The sequence below is a fragment of the Macaca nemestrina genome, chromosome 9 (assembly GCF_043159975.1).
Source record: "Macaca nemestrina isolate mMacNem1 chromosome 9, mMacNem.hap1, whole genome shotgun sequence".
In the NCBI taxonomy this organism is placed as follows: domain Eukaryota; kingdom Metazoa; phylum Chordata; class Mammalia; order Primates; family Cercopithecidae; genus Macaca; species Macaca nemestrina.
Genome location: NC_092133.1, coordinates 19389267 through 19410179, shown reverse-complemented (window position 1 = coordinate 19410179; position 20913 = coordinate 19389267). Strand labels below are relative to the sequence as shown.

The 20913-nt window shown below is 48.7% G+C and overlaps 2 protein-coding genes across 10 annotated transcripts in view; one reads left to right on the top strand and one right to left on the bottom strand.

Moving 5' to 3' along the window:
• Positions 1-20913, top strand: part of LOC105467991 (von Willebrand factor A domain containing 2) — a 53368-nt gene that overhangs the window by 32192 nt on the left and 263 nt on the right. For 4 of the 6 annotated variants that reach the window (XM_071069087.1, XM_071069085.1, XM_071069086.1 and 1 more), the window contains 8 exons: positions 1653-1847; positions 2711-2844; positions 3516-3648; positions 7343-7398; positions 9558-9665; positions 10655-11227; positions 13623-14174; positions 14921-15904. In XM_071069087.1, the coding sequence (XP_070925188.1) occupies positions 1653-1847; positions 2711-2844; positions 3516-3648; positions 7343-7398; positions 9558-9665; positions 10655-11227; positions 13623-14174; positions 14921-15237 (2068 nt within the window). In that variant the 3' untranslated portion in view covers positions 15238-15904. The other 2 variants (XM_071069090.1, XM_071069089.1) reach the window with 2 other exon arrangements.
• Positions 19641-20913, bottom strand: part of LOC105467069 (actin filament associated protein 1 like 2) — a 108251-nt gene continuing 106978 nt past the window's right edge. For all 4 annotated transcript variants that reach the window (XM_071069079.1, XM_071069078.1, XM_071069084.1 and 1 more), the window contains one exon: positions 19641-20632. In XM_071069079.1, the coding sequence (XP_070925180.1) occupies positions 20606-20632 (27 nt within the window). In that variant the 3' untranslated portion in view covers positions 19641-20605. The remainder of the gene's footprint in view (positions 20633-20913) is intronic.

The following is a 20913-nucleotide window of genomic DNA, read 5'->3' as shown; positions in this document are numbered from 1 at the left end:
TCTGTTTACTTGCTGTCTTGTAGATCCCGTATCTTTAACTAGACCGGGAGTTCTTTAAGGGGTGGGATCGTGGTTATACTTCCTGGTCTCCATTTCACTATCTTCCCTCTAGTGGATCCATAGTAAATACTCATGGGTTGAAAACAAGTAAGTGAATTTTTAACCGATGCAAATGTCAATATATATATTGTAGGCAAAACGGTTAATTCTAGGAGTTGTCAGCTCTTGTTGACATTTTTTAACTTTATGGAGCACCGCAAAGAAAACTGCCCTTTAAGAGCTTGCTTGTGTTAGAAAGCAATAAAAGTGAAGAATATTCTAGGGCTGGTCTATAAATCCTTCCCAAGCACAATTTTCACGCTCTTTGCCTGTCTTCCTGCTGAATGGAGAGCACTTTGAGGACTGAGGGGAAGGTGGAACCACAACATGAAAGGAGCCTGGATTCCTGAGTAGCTGCTTGGAGGGAAGCCAACCAGGAGAGATGCCTGGGCAGGAGGACTCATGTCAGACTTGCATGAAAAACACACACAAACACACACACACACACACAGAGCAGGCAATGCCTATGCCTCTTGTCAGTTGGATGTTTTCACATTAGAAGAATGACCATAGTTAGGGTTGAATTACAGGTAGGCATTGCCTTAATTTATGGTTGGTGCAATCTGAGTGTAAATGTGCCCCCCATCTAGAGTCTGTGGTTAGTCACTATTACAGAATAATGCTCCCACAGGGTTTTCTCTGTGTGTACAGTTGATAACCACAGTAATTCCATCAGCCTCACAGTGTTGATCATGTTTGGATGGGCTACAAACCACTGAATAGTTTGGCTGCAACAGGGACTGACTCACAATTCAGTAACCTAAAATCCATTGTAGTGAGTCATTATTTTCTGTCCAACTGACACTCAAAGCTGGCAGTCCTCTCTCTGACAGGACACTTACAGGAGTCTCCTAATTTGAGATTTAGCAGAGATACTGCTCTGGGATTCCAGGACTAGTCAACAGTTCCTATAACTGAGCTGTGAGGATGAGAGAGTCTCAAGCCATGGCAAATAGAGCACCACTGGCATCCCGATGAGATGGGACCCCTATAATCTGCCCTGATCTGGAGGTGGTCAGACAGCTCAGCCTTCCAGCTCCCAACCTTGAATCTGGACATGGCCCACAAAGGCCTAGATCACAGAAAAGACTCATCACACCTTTGCCTTAAAGCCCTGTCCTTCACTCTTATGGATCCTTCCTCACACAGTTTTCCTAAGCTCAGTTATCTGCTTTCCCAACCCAAGATGTTGAGCCATAACAAGAAAGAGATGACGCAGGGATGAGGAGATGGGAGGCAGGTATCAGACAAATGACAAGAGCTGTCAGCCCAGAGTCATCACTCGGGGAGGAGAAAACACACCCAACACACAAAGAATGACATTATTACAGAATACAACAGAGACTTGCAGGGTGAATCTCAAGTGCATGGAAAAAGTAATTTCTGTTCATTGTTGTTGTGGTTTAGATGGTAGAACTATCACTTTGAGCCTCTGCTAGGAGAAGGTGACCTTTTGCTAATAACGGAAGAGCCCATCGATTTCAGGCTCTCATCCCAACTTCACCTCCTCGCATCACTCACTTTGCTTCTTTTTTCCTTCTGGGTGTGCACAGAGGAGGGCACACGGATACAGGACTTGCTCTGAAATACCTTCTGAACAGAGGGTTTCCTGGAGGCAGAAATGCCTCTGTGCCCCAGATCCTTGTCATCGTCACTGATGGGAAATCCCAGGGACATGTGGCACTGCCAGCCAAGCAGCTGAAGGAAAAGGGTGTCACTGTGTTTGCTGTGGGGGTCAGGTTTCCCAGGTAAGAGCCTCAGTCACCCTGGAACAAGCCCTCAGGTGGTCAGCCTGGGGATCGTGTCATGGCTATGGGAAGGGAGGGGACTGGAAGAGCTGTCCGGGTCCTTCCCTGGATCTGTCTTTTCCTCACTTTGCCATTTTGGCTCCAGTGCACAGGAAGCTTCGATCTTTGGGAGCCTAAGCATTTGCATTGACTTTGGTTTTGTTTGAACACTTGGTTGCAAGTACCAGAAACTCTGCTGAAATTTATTTGGGCAAAAATGGAAATTCATGGAATCATCCCATTCACTGGGTGGGATGGGGGTCCCTCGGGGTGGGCAGGAGCCAGGGACTTCAGTGTGATCAAGATTCTTCCACACATCTCTGCTGTTCTCTGCCTGTTGCCTCCTCTCTTACCCTGACTTTCTTAGGAAGCTGGAACTGGAGCTGCGGATGGTGCCCAGCTCACGTCTTCAGAGCTCCACCCTGGAGAGAAAAGACCCCTTTCCACAGTTTTAACAATGCAAGAAAACCCTCTAATCAACCTGAGGCAGAGCCCACACTTGGGGCCAGGGGAGGGGGAGTCTGGCTGGCCACTCCCCTTTACCCCATTTGTCTAGCTGCTGGGCAAATAGGCTTTCCTAGAAGAGAGGAGGGTACAGATGCATTCTGTTACCAGCTATGCTTGCTTGTTCTTTACTTGCTGTCACCTAGAACCACTTTCTTTCATTTCCATTCTGGTTAACTGTTTTCCTCACCAGCTATGGGTCTGACAAAACCAGACACTAAATCTGTGCTGCCATCCACAAGGAACCCATGGCCTAGGAGATGAGTGGGCAGGAGAAGGATGGGTACAGGGCCACAAGCTGTCACAACCCCTTGGCACAGGTGGGAGGAGCTGCATGCCCTGGCCAGCGAGCCGAGAGAGCAGCATGTGCTGTTGGCTGAGCAGGTGGAGGACGCCACCAACGGCCTCTTCAGCACCCTCAGCAACTCTGCCATCTGTTCCAGCACCACGCCAGGTAAGACCTTCCAGCCTGGAGGGAGTGGAAGTGCCATGTGGGGTCAGGGAGGGCTCCCTGAGGCAAGAGATCAGGACCCAGGAGCCTCCCAGGGAGGGAGAGCAGGCAAGAGAGAGAGAGAGACTGGCAGCCTCCACCCTGGGCACTCTGCTGTCTCCCTGTGCCTTGCCTTGTGGGTTTCCCAGCTGGGAGCCCCGAGCTTGTCTTCATGGAGGTAGAGAGGCCCAGGGCTTGAGACTCAGACGTAGTAGGTTCCCTGTCCCCTGCTCAAGAGAGAGCCAAGTCTCCTGCCCCTGCCTTGGTCCACACAGAGGAGCACAAGGAGGCTTTCTGCTTGGTGCAAGATCCCTGCATTCTAGTTGTCCTTGTCAGGGTCCACCCAGGAGCCAGAGTGATGACATTATGTGGAGTGTACATGTGTGCACATTATGTAAAAGCTCTGTCGGGTGGGGCCCAGCAGAGGAGATGCTTAGAGACTGGATGCCCCGCTGAACAGGCAGAGCAGGGCCGCTCACCTGGAGATGTGCCCTGACCTGAGAGAGCGAAGGTGGCCAGCCTGGGGGTGTGGTGAGAACTCCCAGGAGCGGGAGCAGCCGCTGGGGGGTCGTGTGTGGCGGGAGGAGGTGGAACCCTGTCTCCTCCGTGGGTGCGGGTGTGTGTTGTGGACACAGACTGCAGGGTCGAAGCGCACCCCTGTGAGCGCAGGACGCTGGAGATGGTCCGGGAGTTCGCTGGCAATGCCCCGTGCTGGAGAGGATCGCGGCGGGCCCCTGCGGTGCTGGCTGCACACTGTCCCTTCTACAGGTTGGTCTGCAAGCTCTGGGCTCGGCCTGGGTGGAGATGAAGGCCCCCACCCCTGAGCTGTGGGGAGGATAGCACTTTGGGGCCCCGCCATGGAGACTGTGACGGAGATTGAAGCAGACCTGGGAGGGAACCAAGGACATAGCCATGGGAGAACAGGGAGAGGTACAGCTACTCGGTATCAGCATCCCTTAATCCACAGCCCAGGCACCCAGGGCGAGCGCCGGTGGCAGGGTCACAGGCATTCTGGAAGGCTGGTGAGTGAGCCAAGCGCTGACCCTGCAGGGCAGTGGTCTCCACTTGTGATATTGATTTGGTAATTTGGTTCCTCTGAGCACCAGTTTCCACATTATGGGGGCTGAGTGAGGCAGGAGGATCAAGATGAATTCCATTCAGGGAGGCTGTGGGATGCTGGGTTCTCAGCTGTGGGATGCTGAGCCCAGGCACCCAAGAGCACCTGCTGCCCGGCCGCCAGCCCATCCCTCCCAAACACTCCCCACGCCATTCCTTTAGACTATCTGCCATTCAGCATCTCTGTCCGGAGTCCAGTGACCCTGCTACTCTCCCTTCCTGGGGGTCCAGGGCAGTGTTTGAATCAGCTACATCTTGCCCATTGGTCCTCCTCCAGCGATGAGCTCATAGCACAGCACACAGCAGTGAAATTGATTGGCTGAGAAGCCTCAGGGCTGTGCTGGGCTGATGGAAAATCCAAAGACTGTTTCTCTGGGAAAGGTCAGTCCCCTACAAGAGGGTCAGAGGAGATGGGGCCTCATGCCACATCGGGGCCACCAGAGGCTCTCCTCACAACCCAAGCTCTTAAGTGAAAGGAGGAGTTGATTTGTTCCTTGATGGCCACGTTCTAAGTGCCCGCTCAGCCAGGCAATATGTGATAAGGAGACAGCACAGTTGCTGCCCCCAAGGAATCGTGGTCTAGAGCAGGGCATTGGAAAAGGAGACCAGAGGCCACCCTGAGGCATCCTAGGTGCTGGGGTGGAGTCTGTCCTCTCTGGGATGTCACAGAGAAGGGGCCGCTCGAGCAGTTTTGCAAGATTTGGAACTGTGGCGGTGGGCAAGGTGGCCAGAGCCGGGAGCAGGTGGGAGAGGCTGGTGGCCGCAGTGTATACTTCCTGGGCCTTGCATTCAGACTCTGCTGTCAGCCTGCTGAATTTTTAATCCTAGCAGCACCACTAGGGAGCTGTGAACTTACCACTGCATGTTTCTGCATTTGAAAAGGGGTGTGATAATAATCATAACTGCCCTACAGGGTTGTTGAGAGCATGCGGTGATTTAATAGGTAGATGCGTTAATATTGCAGGCTCCTAGAATGAAGCATTTGGGAGCTCTTTATCTATTTCCTCACTCAAGAAATACCCACGGAGGGTGTCCTGTGCTCCCCGGCACTCACCCAGGAATCAGCACCAGCATCTCAGAAACACATCTACCCTCACAAGCTGATGCTCTAGTGATGGGAGGCAGCCATTCCAAAATGAATACAGAAAATAAACTGTTCAGTGGTAGCAGGTGTTGTGGAGGAACACGACAGCAAGACGGAGATGTGGTGGGGTAGGCGGGAGCGCTGGGGCAAGGTCACAGTTTGAAATGGAGTGGCCAGGGAGGGCCTTGCAGAGCATGTGGCATTTGTGTCCAGACCTGAGGGAGGTGGGGAGCGAACTGTGTGCAGGTCCCTGCGAAGCCCTGTGGGTAGTGTCTGCACCATAAATGCTGATTCCCAGGAAGGCCTGAGTCAGGGAGCGGGAGGGGCATAGGGAGCTTTCTGGGCTAGGACTTGTGGCTTTATTATGAGGTCGCTAGGATAGACATGGAAGAGAAGACGATTTCTCTTGAATGAGCTGGCAGTTTGGCATACTTTGTTTTTATTGTTATCATTTTTTTGAGACAAGGTCTTGCTCTGTCACCAGGATGGAGTACAGTGGCAGGATCATGGCTCAGTGCAGCCTCGAACTTCCAGGCTCAAGTGATCCTCACATTTCAGCCTCCTTAGTAGTTGGGACTACAGACACGCACCACTGTGGCCAGCTAATTTTTAAGGTTTTTTTTTTTAATTTTTTTTTAATATGGATGGGGTCTCACTATGTTGCCCTGGCTTGTCTTAAACTCCTGAGCTCAAGCCATCCTCCTGCCTCGGCCTTTCATAGTGCTGGGATTACAGGCATGAGCTACCACGCCCAGCCTTGGTAACCTTTATTTCAGCAACTCCATGAGCTCTTAATTGACTTGGCTTTTACTCCATTTTACCCCAGGGAAGACCCTGCCCTAGAGGAGCACCTGATTGGCCTGCCCCTGGCGTGGGCAGCCCAGGGCAGGATCTTGTTGGAAGAAGCCTTATTTGGAGAACTTTAGGGAATGTTTTTGCCAAGGCCCAAGAGTCTCCTCACGTGAGGCCGTCCCAGGAATTGCTGCCAACCCAGAGTGGGCTTTCTGCCCCCGGATGAGGAACTGCTCCTGTGGCAGCAGGGCACATGGCCCCGGAGACTCAGGAGAGGCGAGGATGAGGCCCAGAGGGCAGAGTGGGGGGATTTGGGGTCATGGTCAGGGTTTGGACCCCAGCTCTGCTGTGTTCCAGTAACTATGTGACCTCAGGGGACCTAAGTCAGCCCTCAGAACCCATTTCCCTATCTGGAACATGGAGGGAACCATCTCTTCAGGTAGCTGTGGTTAATGGAACACCCGCGGGTGGAAGCCACTGCAGGAATGGTGGCTGCTGTGTTATCACAGAACGTTAGTTCTCCAGCAGACCTGAGAAGTCATTGAGCCCAGTGGCTTGCATGTCTTCACCTGCAGAGCCTCGTGTGGACACTTGTTGTGCAGACCAGATAGAAGCAGCACACCTGGGGTGGAGGGGTGGGGCTGGGGCACTGCGGGAGGCCTGGAGCCTTGTTCCTTCAGTCCTCTTCTCTCCCCATCAAAGCTTTAAGAAATACAGTTGAAAACTGCAGATAGAATTACTATACAAAGAAGAAAGTGAAGACCAGAGGAGGAAAGTAACATGTCTGTGGTCACACAGCCAAAATCCAGTTGCTCATTTCCCAATATTTCTCTCCCTACTGCATTGTGAGCCTTAGAAAGTAACTTATAATAAAAAGCTGTTGGCTACAGTTTGAGGTTTTGCATGTGGATGTCTCTATCTTCAAATGTGATAGCCAGCTTATGTTACCTCTTTTTCTTTTTTTTTTCCCCTTTTTGAGATGGAGTCTTACTCTGTTGCCCAGGCTGGAGTGCAGTGGTGTGATCTCGGCTCACTGCAACCTCTACCTCCCGGGTTCAAGCGATTCTCCTGCCTCAGGCTCCTCAGTAGCTGGGATTATAGGCACACTATGCCCAGCTAATTTTTTATTTTTAGTAGAGGTGGGGTTTCACCATGTTGGCCAGGCTGGCCTCGAACTCCTGACCTCAAGTGATCTGCCCACCTTGGCCTCCAAAGTGTTGGGATTACAGGCGTGAGCCACCACACCTAGCCTTTTTTTTTTTTTTAATTAATTGTCACTGGATAGTTTGAAACATTTCCTACTCTATGTGCAGAGAAAAGTTAGGGTAGAATCAAGAAAGAAAACCAGGAAGTCTTTCTTTCTTCTGCACTGGAATCTTCCATCAGCTTTTGGTGTTGTAAATCATCTTACGTTTCTGCCCTCCCCTTACACCTCTGATCTGTCTATCATTCTGTTTCCTTGGATTGTAGCTGGAAGAGAGTGTTCCTAGCCCACCCTGCTACCTGCTACAGGACCACCTGCCCAGGTATGATCTGCCTCTTGGATTACCGGTTCTTTCAGGGCCCTGGACCCAGGCTGCTTTGTAAAGGGGCTTTTACAATCCTGGGACAGAGGGTGGGGTTGCGACTGGCTCCAGGACGGAGGGATGGGGCGCCTGGTGGGCAGAGGAGAGTGTGCTCTTCACTCACTCCATGGTGTTTGCTCATTAAGAATGGAGTGGCGGCTTTGGGATTACTCCCCTGAACCAGTGTTATGTGCATTGGTGAGAGGCAGAGAAAGGCAGGCACCGAGCACCAGCTTTGCAGACATCCTCAAAGCCAGCACCAAACTCAGGGCAAGATACCTGAATGATTTCCTCCTCTATAAAATGGGGCGATGTTTACCCGATGTCCGGAAGCCCATTTCCCTCCTCCATATAAAAGGAGGCATCGTATATGAGGTCCTGGTGAAGATTCGGTAGATAATGCCCATGGAAGTAATCCCTCAGCTGTAAAATCCCAAATTAACGTGAGGAATCATCGATGCCATTATGCATCATTCAGCATGGTTCCCCAGTGTGCCCTCACGGTCCCTCACCATCCCTCACCGGGGGTGCTAGTGACCCCACTGACCTGGGAGCTCAAAATTGCACTTGAATGTGTAGGTGTCAGTCCTGGGGTGGATTTGCTACTCCTGATGAGTAGCCCGTCTCCCGGAAGCAATGCCAGCAGTTAGACACACAGGCAGGGTAGTGAGCGTCCCTATTTGGGGTTAGGTGATCCCTTCAGTATGTTCTCACGGTTTGCAGTTCCAGCACCACGGCCTCTGAAGCATAGGGGAATCTGAGAGTGGAGCTGTTTCTGCTCAGTAATTAAGGTTTGAGGACTTATGGTTTAGAAACTAGAGTGAAATGGCTTTCAATCCCAGCTCTACCTCTTACCAATGATCTGACCTAGGGCATGTGACTTCTATTCATTTAGCTTCAGCTTCCTCATCTGTCATACAGGGTTTTTATAGTTCCTACCTAAGGTTGTGACAGTGAAATGAGAAAAGCAGTGTATTGTGCTTAGCACAGTCCCTGGCACATAATAGATGCTCAGTTAAAGGTCACTTTGCCAATGTCAGTGAGCCTCCAGTTATTTCCAGTCTCCCGACTGATACAACCGCAGCCCCAGTGAGGTGCCTAGACTTAGCCTTAATCTCTTCTGCCTTTGAAAAGTCTATACTTTAATTATAATGATGTGACCATCAAGTAACAGATTAATATTTTTAAGCAAAAAGGACAAGAAAATGCCAGTCCCAATTGTGACCACACTCAGCTGCTTCTCCAGCCCTTGGAATACACAATCACATGAAGACCCTGTTTGTTTTCTGTAACCCTGGGAAGGAGGTCATGTGGTTTTAGCTGCATTTTGTAATAATTGACAAGGAAAGTGATGAGATGCTCAGGCATGGAGCACAGGGAATCATAGATCAGACACTTCAGAATGGGTCGGATTTTGACACAGGCTGTGGTTTCCCATGTAAACTTCCAGCTTTGAAGAGGCCTTGCTCATAATTTGCGTCTCATATCTAAAAGTCAATACTGTCATTACCTGTTGGGGAGTGTTTTTTTAGTACTGAGACTTTCTGCGGATTAATTCATTTAATCCTCATGATAACCCCACAGAACAAGTTCAGTTCCCATCACTCCTTTTGAGATGAGGATATGAAGATGGGAGATGTTAATTAAGGTGCTGGAGGAAGTGGAAGGGCCACATTCAGTGCTGAGCAGCCTGACCGCAGGATCCGAAGGCTGGTGTGTTTTGCTGTGCCAGGCGCAGAGGCCATTAAGACAAGCCTGTGTAGAGCTTAGAAGACGCCCCATTGGCGCCGCAGCTCGCTCTCAGCCTTGAGGCACCCACACTTGATGTCACGGGCAGCTTCCTCCTTGTCAAGCTCCAGTCTGACACCAGTTCAGCACACAGCACCTTACAAAGCCTGCTACAGAGCATCCTTTACCAACCGTGCCCAGCTCCTCCTCTATGAACTCGGCAGTGCTTTCCCCTCTGCTACAGGTTTCCTGGTGAACTGTGAGGGAAGGAAGGGGCTGGCCACTGTTAGAGCAGGAAACCAGCTGCACCCACACCTCTGGCCAGTCCTCTCTACTCCTCTCTACTCCTCTGTGCTATGGTGCTTAGCGGTTAATGGGCATCTCTCTGATAGGCCCCTGTGACTCGCAGCCCTGCCAGAATGGAGGCACGTGTGTTCCAGAAGGACTGGACGGGTACCAATGCCTCTGCCCGCTGGCCTTTGGAGGGGAGGCTAACTGTGGTAGGTATGCACCGGCCCTGTAAGACTGCCCACTGGGGAGCAAGGAGAGGACAGGCTCCCCTTTTTACTGCACACCCTTCCAGCTTCTGGCTAGAAACTGGCCCTCAAGCCATCTGCTTTTCAGTGCACCACTGGTCTGCGGTTCACGTGGTGCAGCCTCTCAGTGTTCCGTGCGTAGATAATTCAGGTGGCTGAGCTCTGGAGGAGACAGTAGCTCCCAGCTTATTAGCTGCAGAATGGTCATTGCTTGAAGTTTGAGTGCTGCCCAGCCCAGCTGAAGGCAGGAGTCTACCCAATTCTGGCTCCCAGTCCTGGGCAGAGTCTTTTCTTCTCTGTTCTATGAAAGCAGAGAAAGGAGCCCCAACTCCTTTTGATTTTAGGTGTGAAATGAAGATAATAGTAGGCTTTACCTCATTGGGTGGTTGAGAGTTTTAAATAAGATTATGCAAAGTGCTTAGTATCATGCTTGATGCATATAAGGGCTTGCTGAACAGTAACTTTTAAAAACGTGACAACTGGGTTAGTTGAAGATCTATATGAAAAAATTAATCTTGACCCTGTACCTCACAACCCTTCCAGAAGTCAATTCTAGCATGGCTATAGACCTCCATGCAAAAGGCAAAGCAGTGAAGCCTCTAGAAGCAAACACAGGAGCATATATTCATGATCTTGAGGTAAACAAAGATTTCTCAGGGCACACACTGGACTAACCATAATGGAAAAAAGTGATAATGTAGATGGCATTTTGTTTTTTTTAAGTGGCTAAATGGAGACCCTTAGCGAGTGCCAGGAGTGCCGTGTCTGGCCTTGTCTCTAACTCTGAGACGAGCACCGGTCACTTAAGCTTGGGGGCCCACAGTTTCTCTGCCCCATCTCCCTCCTGGGACGGGGTTTCTCCTGCCCTGCGTGGTAGTTTGGCGTCTCGGGTGGGACAGATCGCATGCTGCATGGCCATGGCTTGACTGTGGGTGTTGCTGTGATCCCCGCAGCCCCGAAGCTGAGCCTGGAATGCAGGGTCGACCTTCTCTTCCTGCTGGACAGCTCTGCGGGCACCACTCTGGACGGCTTCCTGCGGGCCAAAGCCTTCGTGAAGCAGTTTGTGCAGGCCGTGCTGAGTGAGGACTCTCGGGCCCGAGTGGGTGTGGCCATGTACAGCAGGGAGCTGCTGGTGGCGGTGCCCGTTGGGGAGTACCAGGATGTGCCTGACCTGGTCAGGAGCCTTGATGGCATTCCCTTCCGTGGTGGCCCCACCCTGATGGGCAGTGCCTTGCGGCAGGCGGCAGACCGTGGCTTTGGGAGCGCCACCAGGACGGGCCAGGACCGGCCACGCAGAGTGGTGGTTTTGCTCACTGAGTCACGCTCCGAGGATGAGGTCGCGGGCCCAGCGCGTCACGCAAGGGCGCGAGAGCTGCTCCTGCTGGGTGTAGGCAGTGAGGCCGTGCGGGCAGAGCTGGAGGAGATCACGGGCAGCCCAAAGCATGTGATGGTCTACTCAGACCCTCAGGATCTGCTCAACCAAATCCCTGAGCTGCAGGGGAAGCTGTGCAGCCGGCAGCGGCCAGGTAAGGTCCCAGTGCCTGACCCAGGGCCGCTGGTCAGGAGGCAGGTCCTTCCTCCTTTTAGCTGCCACCTAACCATCATTCTCTGCCAGTGCCCCTTCTAGGGGCTGAAACCACAGCCCCACTCTTTTAGTTACCAGTCACATAAATAATTTCTCAGTGTACCTGTCAACAAAAATGGGACTAATAGTAATACCTCCTGAGAGACCTTTAGTGAGAATTAAGTAAGATGGGCAGTGTACATGCTTAGTACAGAGTAAGCACTCAGCAAACTCTAGGTGTTGCTGTTACTATTAATCATGATTTTATTATTGTTACAAAGAGCTCTGAATCTACCAAGCGGGCTCCAGAGCAGCAGCTTGCCAGCTCCTTTGATGGCAATCCACAGGAAGAAGTGCATTCCTGGTGTACACATGCACATGTATGCACACAGATGCACGTGCATGCACACCTGCTGGTACAGCCACACACAACTGAAACAAACGCTTCCTGAGAGGATACTTACCCTGTCTACCTGGGAGGGATTCTGACATTTTTCTCTTCTGTTTTGCAAACCATGAAGTTGATTTTTTATGACCCTATTGGAAGGCACTCTAGATAACACTGTTTCCGTGCAGAGGCCTGGCCCGTGGCCAGAGATGTCGTAACTGAAACACGTCCTTTTTTTCTTTTGAGACAGGGTCTTGCTGTTACCCAGGCTGGAATGCAGTGGCACGATCATAGCTCACTGCAGCCTCGAACTCCTGAGCTCATGTGATCCTTCCACCTCAGCCTCCAGAACAGCCAGGACTACAGGTGCACAACACCATGCCCAGCTAATTGTTTTATTTTTTATAGAGATGTGGTCTTGCTGTGTTGCCCAGGCTGGTCTCGAACTCCTAGGCTCAAACAATCCTCCTACCTCAGCCTCCCCAAGTGGAGGGATTACGGGCATGAGTGAAATGCATCCTTTATAGGGCTCCTGGAGTTCTCCCTTGGTAGGTGGGCATGGGAAGCTACAGATGCAATTCTGCTTCTCAGCCCTGATGCCACCACTCTCCCCAAGGTGAGAAGCATTCCCTCCTGTAAGGGGGAAGGACAGGGACTGGCTGCCCACTTCTACCTTGCCCCTCCAGGCTGGCCTAAGTGCTTTTGTTCTGCTTCTTTGTTTGGTTGGGTTTTAAAAAAAATAATAATTGTAGATTTATAGGAAAAAAAAAAAGGACAATAGTGGAGAGTTCCCTATACCCCACACCCAGTTTCCCCTCCTATTTACACCTTGCATTAGTATGGCACAGTGTTATTATTAATGAACCAGTATTGATACATTATTATTTAGTGAATCCATGCTTGATTCATATTTGTTTAGTTTTTACCTAATGTCTTTCTTCTGTTCCAGAATCCCATCGAGGACCCCACAGTATATGTAGTCAGCCACCTTCCCCGTAGCTGTGATAGTTTCTCAGACGTTCCTGGTGTGGGAGTGGTTTTAAAAACCAATAATCAGAGCATCAGATCCTCTAACTTCACACTTAGAATTTCCAGTGATTCCCCTTTGCACTTGGAACAAAACCCAAACTCTATCCCCTGGCTTCTGAGAGCTCCCTGTGGCCTGGTCCCCATAGGCCTCTCTGCATCCCCTGCATGGGACAGGCCTCTGGCTCATACTTACTTGTCTTTCAGTTCTTAGATGAAATGTCACTTCCCCAGAGAAGCTCTGACCCCTTCTTCCAGTCTTGTTATGTTACCTACTGGTAACATAAGTCCCCTGCTTTTCCCTCCAGGCTGCCGACATCATTCGTAATTCTATGTTCATTTCATGTCTGTTCCCCTAGACTGTCAGCCTGTTGACAGCAGGCATGGGCCCATTTTGTCCATACAGCATCTAATTAGTGCTCTGCATACTGGGGATGGATGAAGGCACAGGTGAAGATGTTGTCACAAAGGGTTGCCCAGAAGCCCCATGGGTTACATAAGACAGGAACTTATTTGTCTCACATACAGTTCAGAGGTGAGTGGCCTGGGCCAGCAGGGCTTGGTCATCTTATGGCTTCCACCTTGAGGTCCAAGGTCACCATTTCTCAGCCGGCAGGAAGAGGGAGAGGGGAAGTGGAAGGTAAGCAGCTTCCAGCTGCATGAATTTGAAATTGATCACATCCGTCAGATAGAACTTAAGACACGTGGCCACCCTAGCTGCCAGGAAGGCTGAGAAATGTGGTCTGGCCAGGCACTCATCTTCCTGTTAATATTCTAGGAAAGTGCTGTTCTGTGGCTAAAAGGAAGACATAGAGGGTGGATTCTGCCGTGAAAAGAGCACCCTGGCTGACCTGGGCCCTACCCAACCAGGCAGTCCCTGGGTCCCGTCGAGGGGCTCTGACTGGCAGATCCACTGCCGACGCCCCTCTGCTTGCTCCTGCAGGGTGCCGGACACAAGCCCTGGACATCGTCTTCATGTTGGACACCTCTGCCTCAGTAGGGCCTGAGAACTTTGCTCAGATGCAGAGCTTTGTGAGAAGCTGTGCCCTCCAGTTTGAGGTGAACCCTGACGTGACACAGGTCGGCCTGGTGGTGTATGGCAGCCAGGTGCAGACTGCCTTCGGGCTGGACGCCAAACCCACCCAGGCTGCGCTGCTGCGGGCCATTAGCCAGGCCCCCTACCTGGGTGGGGTGGGCTCAGCCGGCACCGCCCTGCTGCACATCTATGACAAAGTGATGACTGTCCAGAGGGGCGCCCGGCCTGGTGTCCCCAAAGCTGTGGTGGTGCTCACAGGCGGGAGAGGCGCAGAGGACGCGGCTGTCCCTGCCCAGAAGCTGAGGAACAACGGCATCTCTGTCTTGGTCATGGGCGTGGGGCCTGTCCTAAGCGAGGGTCTGCGGAGGCTTGCAGGTCCCCGGGATTCCCTGATCCACGTGGCAGCTTACACCGACCTGCGGTACCACCAGGACGTGCTCATTGAGTGGCTGTGTGGAGGTGAGTGGGGGAATCCACATGCTCAGGGCTATCCCCATGGCAGACCTTCAGCCTGAGCCTTCACATACATCATGGCAAGGATGGCAGCTCTTCCCAGCTACTGAGCACTTGCTTCCCAACTGCCAGGTTCTGTGCTAAATCCCATGCTCACATAAAATCCTACAGTAGGTATAACCATCCCCATTTGACATTTAAGGTATAGAAAGTTTAACTAACATAGATAACTCCCTCCCAAACTTGAGAATTAATGCATTCCCTTTAAACAGAACCCACTTTTAGGATATCCACAAGCTTCCTAAGGGTCTACAGATCCCACATTGACACTGACTTGGGCAGTGACAGAGCCCAGAGCAAACAGGGCCAGCCCAAATCCAGTGACCTCCTCTTCACCTTCTTAGAAGAGACAGGAGAATCACTTGAACCCGGGAGGTGGAGGTTGTGGGGAGCCAAGATCGCGCCATTGTACTCCAGCCTGGGCAACAAGAGGGAGACTCCACCTCAAAAACAAACAAACAGAAAAGTCTGCCATATGTATGGCACATCTGAGCAATGGACTCTCCATGAGTCTGTAGGAGAGCTGGATCTTACTAACCTAGCCAAGTTGTATGCAGCACCAACCATGAGCTACCAGGGCAAAGGGAGACATGACTCTAGTAGCCTTGCACCTCTACTGGGCTTACTTAGGGTGGGGGATTTCAGGTCTAACCCATGCCCGGCCGGCCTGGTGGGTGTGTTCTCCATTGCAGAAGCCAAGCGGCCAGTCAACCTCTGCAAACCCAGCCCATGCATGAATGAGGGCAGCTGTGTCCTGCAGAACGGGAGCTACCGCTGCGAGTGCCGGGATGGCTGGGAGGGCCCCCACTGTGAGAACCGTGAGTGGAACTCTTGCTCTGCATGTGTCAGCCAGGGATGGTATTGCAAGTCCTGCCAAGTCCCACAAACTCAGCTGAAGGCAGGTTCTAAAGCATTCGTTCAGTGGAAGGAATTATTCAGTCATTTCCCCACAAAACATTTAGTGAATACCTCATGCATCCCAGGCATTGTTCTAAGTGCGGGAACATAGCAGTAAACAAATAAAACCTCTGCCCTCATGGAGCTTCCATTCTAATGGGGAGGCAGACAAGAAACAAATTAAGTATAATACAACATGTGGTGTGTTAGACGGTGCTCAGCACCCTAGAGAAAGTCATGACAACTAGGAGGGAGGCCACAGTTAGGAGCACAGTGGATCCAGGGTACAGGAGGGCAGACAGAGGCAGGGATGGGTAAATGCAGTGGTGGGAGCTGCTGGAAGCTCTTTTTGGGGTGCTTTCTATTTGCTCAGTAAAATGGGAAGAACAGCTAAGTGAGGATGAGGAGGAGGTGCCAGAGGTTTGAGAGAAAAGAAATGACTATCAAGAGAAGGGTAACAGATTAGGGCCTAGAGAGTGATTGTTGGGAGGCATTAGAGGTCCACTTATGGCTCCCGTTCATGAGTTTGAAGTAAGAACAGCCAGAAATCAGAAGACAAGTCCAGTCGGAGCCTTGGTTTTTTGGCCATGGGCAGAGTTTGGCTTCCTAAGGCCAGAGAGAAACTCTGGAGGACAATCTGATGGGGTCTCTGATCTGGCATCTTCTGCTGGGGGCGAGGTGGGTTGTAGAGTGGGATCGGGACCTGAAGGGGTCCTCAGAGGCTGCTGGAGGGTTGAGAAGGGGATGCAGACACTCCTGTCCTCAGAGTTCACCTCCTTCCCCAGGATTCTTGAGAGGAGATGCCCCCGAGGCACGTGGCTCCCATGCAGGAGGGCAGCAGCCATACCCCTCCCAGCAACTACAGAGAAGGCCTGGGCACTGAAATGGTGCCTGCCTTCTGGAACATCTGTGCCCTGGGGGTCCTTAGAATGTCTGCTTCCCGCTGTGGCCAGGACCATTATTCTCAGTGAGGGAGGAGGATGTCCCAACTGTAGCCATGCTGCTTAGAGACAAGAAAGCAGCTGATGTCACCCAGAAACGATGTTGTTGAAAACTTTTGATGTGTAAGTAAATACCGACTTTCTGTATCTGCTGTGCCTTGTTGAGGCTATGACATCTGCCACCTTTTCCTTGAGGATAAACAAGGGGTCCCGAAGCCTTAAATTTAGTGGCCTGACATTCCTTTGCCCACAATCAATGCTAGCTAGAATGTTGTTGACACAGTAATGCCCAGCAGAGGCCTTTACTAGAGCATCCTTTGGACGGTGAAGGCCACAGCCTTTCAAAATGGAAAGCAGCGGCTTTTCTGCTTCCCCATAGACATCCTGGATGCATTTGCATTGAGTCTGAAAGGGGGCTTGAGGGACATTTTTGACTTCTGGTGACTGCCTTTTGTGTGTGGAAGAGACTTGGAAAGGTCCCAGACTGAAATGTGACCAATTAACCAGCTTATTTGATGATGGGGGAGGAGCTGAGTGTGCAACTGGCCCAGGTCTGGAGGTGAAATTGTTCTGAGTAGTGAGCAGTGTCCACTTGAAAGGTCTTCCTTTAAAAGAGGTTACGGCCAGAGGCTGTGGCTCACGCTTGTAATCCCAGCACTTTGGGAGGCCAAGGCAGGCGGATCACCTGAGGTCAGGAGTTTGAGACCAGCCTGGCCAACATGGTGAAACCTCGTCTTTACTAAAAATTCAAAAAGTAGCTGGGCGTGGTGGCAGATGCCTATAATCCCAGCGACTCGGGAGGCTGAGGCAGGAGAATGGCTTGAACCCGGGAGGCGGAAGTTGCAGTGAGCCGACATCACACCACTGCACTCCAGCCTGGGCAACAAGAGTGAAAATCTGTCAAAAAGAAAAAAATTTACTTAGGAGGGGTTGTGGTGTGTTTATGGAATTATTTCCTTATTCTCCTTTTAGTGGGGCAAAGAGAAGATTCTTAAACTCAAAAATATAGGATAAAGAAACTTAACAGAGATTTTGCTTTCTAAAGCATTGATCTTACGCTGCCTAGGTTTTAGTTTTGTTTTGCTTTGCTTTTCTACATAGCTTTTAAAGAAATATTTCAAGAAATGTTGGTTATTTACTAAACAGGGATATTTGTACCTATGCGGCAAAGAGGCATGTTTGGAATATTCTCTGGCAAACTAGATACTTACTTACTATCCCTGCAGTATTTAGGAATTACTTCTTCTCCTTAGTTGTGTTGTTTAGAGTTGGATTTTCAGTAGAAATCTTTCTAGAGCTCTGACGTAACTCCAGACACCTTATCGTTTTTCTTTTTTTTTGAGACGGAGTTTCGCTCTTGTTGCCCAGGCTGGAGTGCAGTGGCACAACCTCGGCTCACTGGAACCTTTGCCTCCCAGGTTCAAGTGATTCTCATGCCTCAGCCTCTTGAGTAGCTGGGATTACAGGCACATGCCACCATGCCTGGCTAATTTTTGTATTTTTAGTAGAGACAGCATTTCACCATGTTGGCCAGGCTGATCTCAAACTCCTGACCTCAGGTGATATCCCTGCCTTGGCCTCCTAAAGTGCTGGGATTACAGGGGTGAGCCACCGTGCCCGGCCTGTTTTTCTTTATAAATATTTTAACATAATGTTTTATAGACAAACATTCAAGCATACTTTGGCTTTAAGAACTTCAGGATTTCTGGTGCTAGAAAAGTGCTTGAAGTAGTATCACCATGATTTTAGATATTAAAAAGTCTGGTGTACCAGACATTGAGTCATAATCATCTGTATTCAAGGGATACTGTCCTTGATAATATTCTGTTGTTATGCTGCCCTTCACAGAAGACAACGTCCAGGGCAGCATCATGTGCTCCCTGGCAGATGCTGATCAGTGATGTCATAGAAATTACATGAATGCATTGTCTTTAAATAGCAGTTTAACCATGTTATAATGTAGGCTTTTTGTCTTGTTCCGGGCTGGTATTTAGGTGCCCTGATTGAATTACTTGGATTTAAACAGCAAACTCTGGGCTCTGGACTTATAAAGACCTTTACCGTTTCTTTGTAGGAGATGGTGTTCCCACCTCTGAAATATTTTTTCCCCCTTTTGTAGTGATGGTGCCACTGAATAGTTCAGCTTTTGTCAGTCCCCCAGGAAAATGCTATCCTTTGGCCTAACTAGCCAAGCCTTCTTTCATTTAAAAGAAATTAGCTTTAATTTTTACCTTTAATTACTTATTCAAGTAAGACAAATATATTTTCCTTGCAAGAATTAAAACATTGCATATAGGCCATAAATTTCCTTATTTTCTCTGAATGATCCTGATTCCAGTCATCCTGTTGAATACCCTAGTTCTAATAATTGACTCTTGCTTTTCTAGAGAAGTATTTCCAAATGATCCTAGTTCTTGTCTCTTCCTTTTAAAGTTGTATACCACGTCTTTTTGCATTGCCTGGGACCTCCAGAATAATGTTTCACGAAGTAGCAGGTATCCATATCTGGTTCTTGACTTTTTCATCATTATAATTGTTTTCTATGGGTTACTTATCAGTTTAAGAATGCTTTATTCCTAGATGAACTAAGAGTGTTTATTATATGTTGAGATTTTTGGTATGCTTTTTCTTCTTCAAGATAATGTGATAGATTATCCATTTATATATTTTCAGTCATTGAACCACCCTTGATTTTTCTGGATAAATTCTATTTGGTCATTAAACATCATTCTATAAACCCTGCTGAATTTCATTTGCCAGCATTTTATTTCAGATTCTTTTAATCTGTGTCCAACAATGAGATTTGTTTACTTTTGCAATTTGTTTTGGATTTTTGGTATCAGAGCTATACTAACCTTATAATGGAAAATACATATTTCTCAAACTTTACACAGATATAATTTGAAAACTCTTGTCAGTATCTGTACTTAGGGCCTCCATTTCAGTTCTGCTATTTTATATTGCCTTAGGTTGTCTATTAGTCTTTTTAATGAACCAGATTTTGGTTTTGTCATTTTTTAAATAAACACATTTATGCTATAAACTTCCTTAATTACTACTTAGGCAACCTTCCCAGTATTGGTATGTTTCTTTTTTCCCAAGAATTCTTTAGGAGTATATTTAACTTGTGGGAGTACTGATTTTTCATTTACTTACATATGATCAATTTCTGCAGATGTTTCCTGTGTCTTTGGTATGTTGTTAACTGTACTACTAAAATTTGCTTTCAGTCTTATCTATGCTCTTTGATTCAAGGAGGCTGAGTTTCCTGCTAGGACCCCATCTTGTAGTTCAGTGTGTAAATAACCAAAACATTTCCTCCCTTGAGAACCCCTCAGGCCCTGCCCCAAGTCATTTCATGAAATACAAGGAAAACCTCAAATACAATGAACATTTTATTTAAAAAAAAATCTAACTCACCACTTGGTAAAAGGTCACCAAATGTTTATGAGAGAGGAAATAAGAATAAAAAAAGACCTTTAGTTCTCAGGAACAAGTGTTAGAGAACTGATACACAACCCCCCAGAAATGAGGCAGAGATAATAGATGAAATGTTTCAACGTGTGTTTAAAAAAAAAAAAAATCAGGAAAAGACAGGGGCAGCACAAGGAACAGCACTGCCAATTTTAAGAGGGAGACCAGCCTAACCAAAATTCACCACTTTGTTCTTGGAAGGGGAATGGACATCATTAAACAGAATTTAAAATCAGGGACTATTTATATTAAATAACTCTTCCCTTAAAAATGGCCCGACCACAGGAATGAATCTGTAAACACACAGTAATATTTTTCCCTATGGTAAAGAGTCAGTTTAATCTCAAAAGACACTTTTCACTGTTTCTAAATGACAGGATTTTAAGCATTTTTTCCTATATATAATACAGCATCACTTAAAATTTTATTTAAAGACAGTTGATTCAGGCCTGCCTTAGACTGGAAAGAAGTATTTAACTTAGTGGGATCAGTGCTTCAGCTTGGTCCCAAATATTTTCCCCCATTACTGTTTCTGGATGTCAATGCTTTTTAAAATCACTGAAGACTGAGTTGGGCCTGGTAATATTGGAGAGAACTGAAGGCAAGGATGGTTTAATCCCCAACTGCTAAGTATTGGATAAGAGACGATGGCCAGGAGTTTAGGTCTTCTCACTCACCAAAGCCAGGTGACCCATAAGACAGGGCCCTGCTTCCTTGATTCATCTTCCACCAAAGTCTAAACATGAGGTTTTTACTATTTAAAAATCTTAGTAAAGCAATTGATGACAACTTCAAAAAAGAAACACACAACATCCCTAAATACAATGTCTTGTTTACATCCAATATACTTAGGTCTCCAAAGAAGCCTCCTTTTTGTTGTATTATTTCCTTTAGCTCTGAAAAGGGACAGATCCTCCTCTCAGCTGAAGCTTGCCATTCACAGTACCTCAGTCTTTGCTTTTTCTTCTAAACAGACTCACCCTTTTGCAGAGTTTTTGCTTTAACAAAGCAGGATTGTCACCAAGGTCCACATTGACATGAGAGTCTTCAGATGAAGCTTGTTTTCTAACTTGCTCCTTTCTTCTCCCATTCCTAGGGTACCATTCCAATATGAGCACCCACCCCCCACAAAAAAGATAGTTAGTTATCCACTGTAGCAACTTTGATATACATAGAAAAAATGTGAGAAAAACTATTTTAGGCATAGAGGTAACAAACAGGTTTCAAACCCTGTATGTTCATCACTGCTTAGAGTGCCTATTCAGAGGTTTTTGAGACTGTGGCACAACAGCGAGTGCCTGTAAGTGATGTCTCCCACAGCAACAAGGGAGTGGAGGTTCAGATGCTTGCATGGAATTATTGGTTAGCCATTG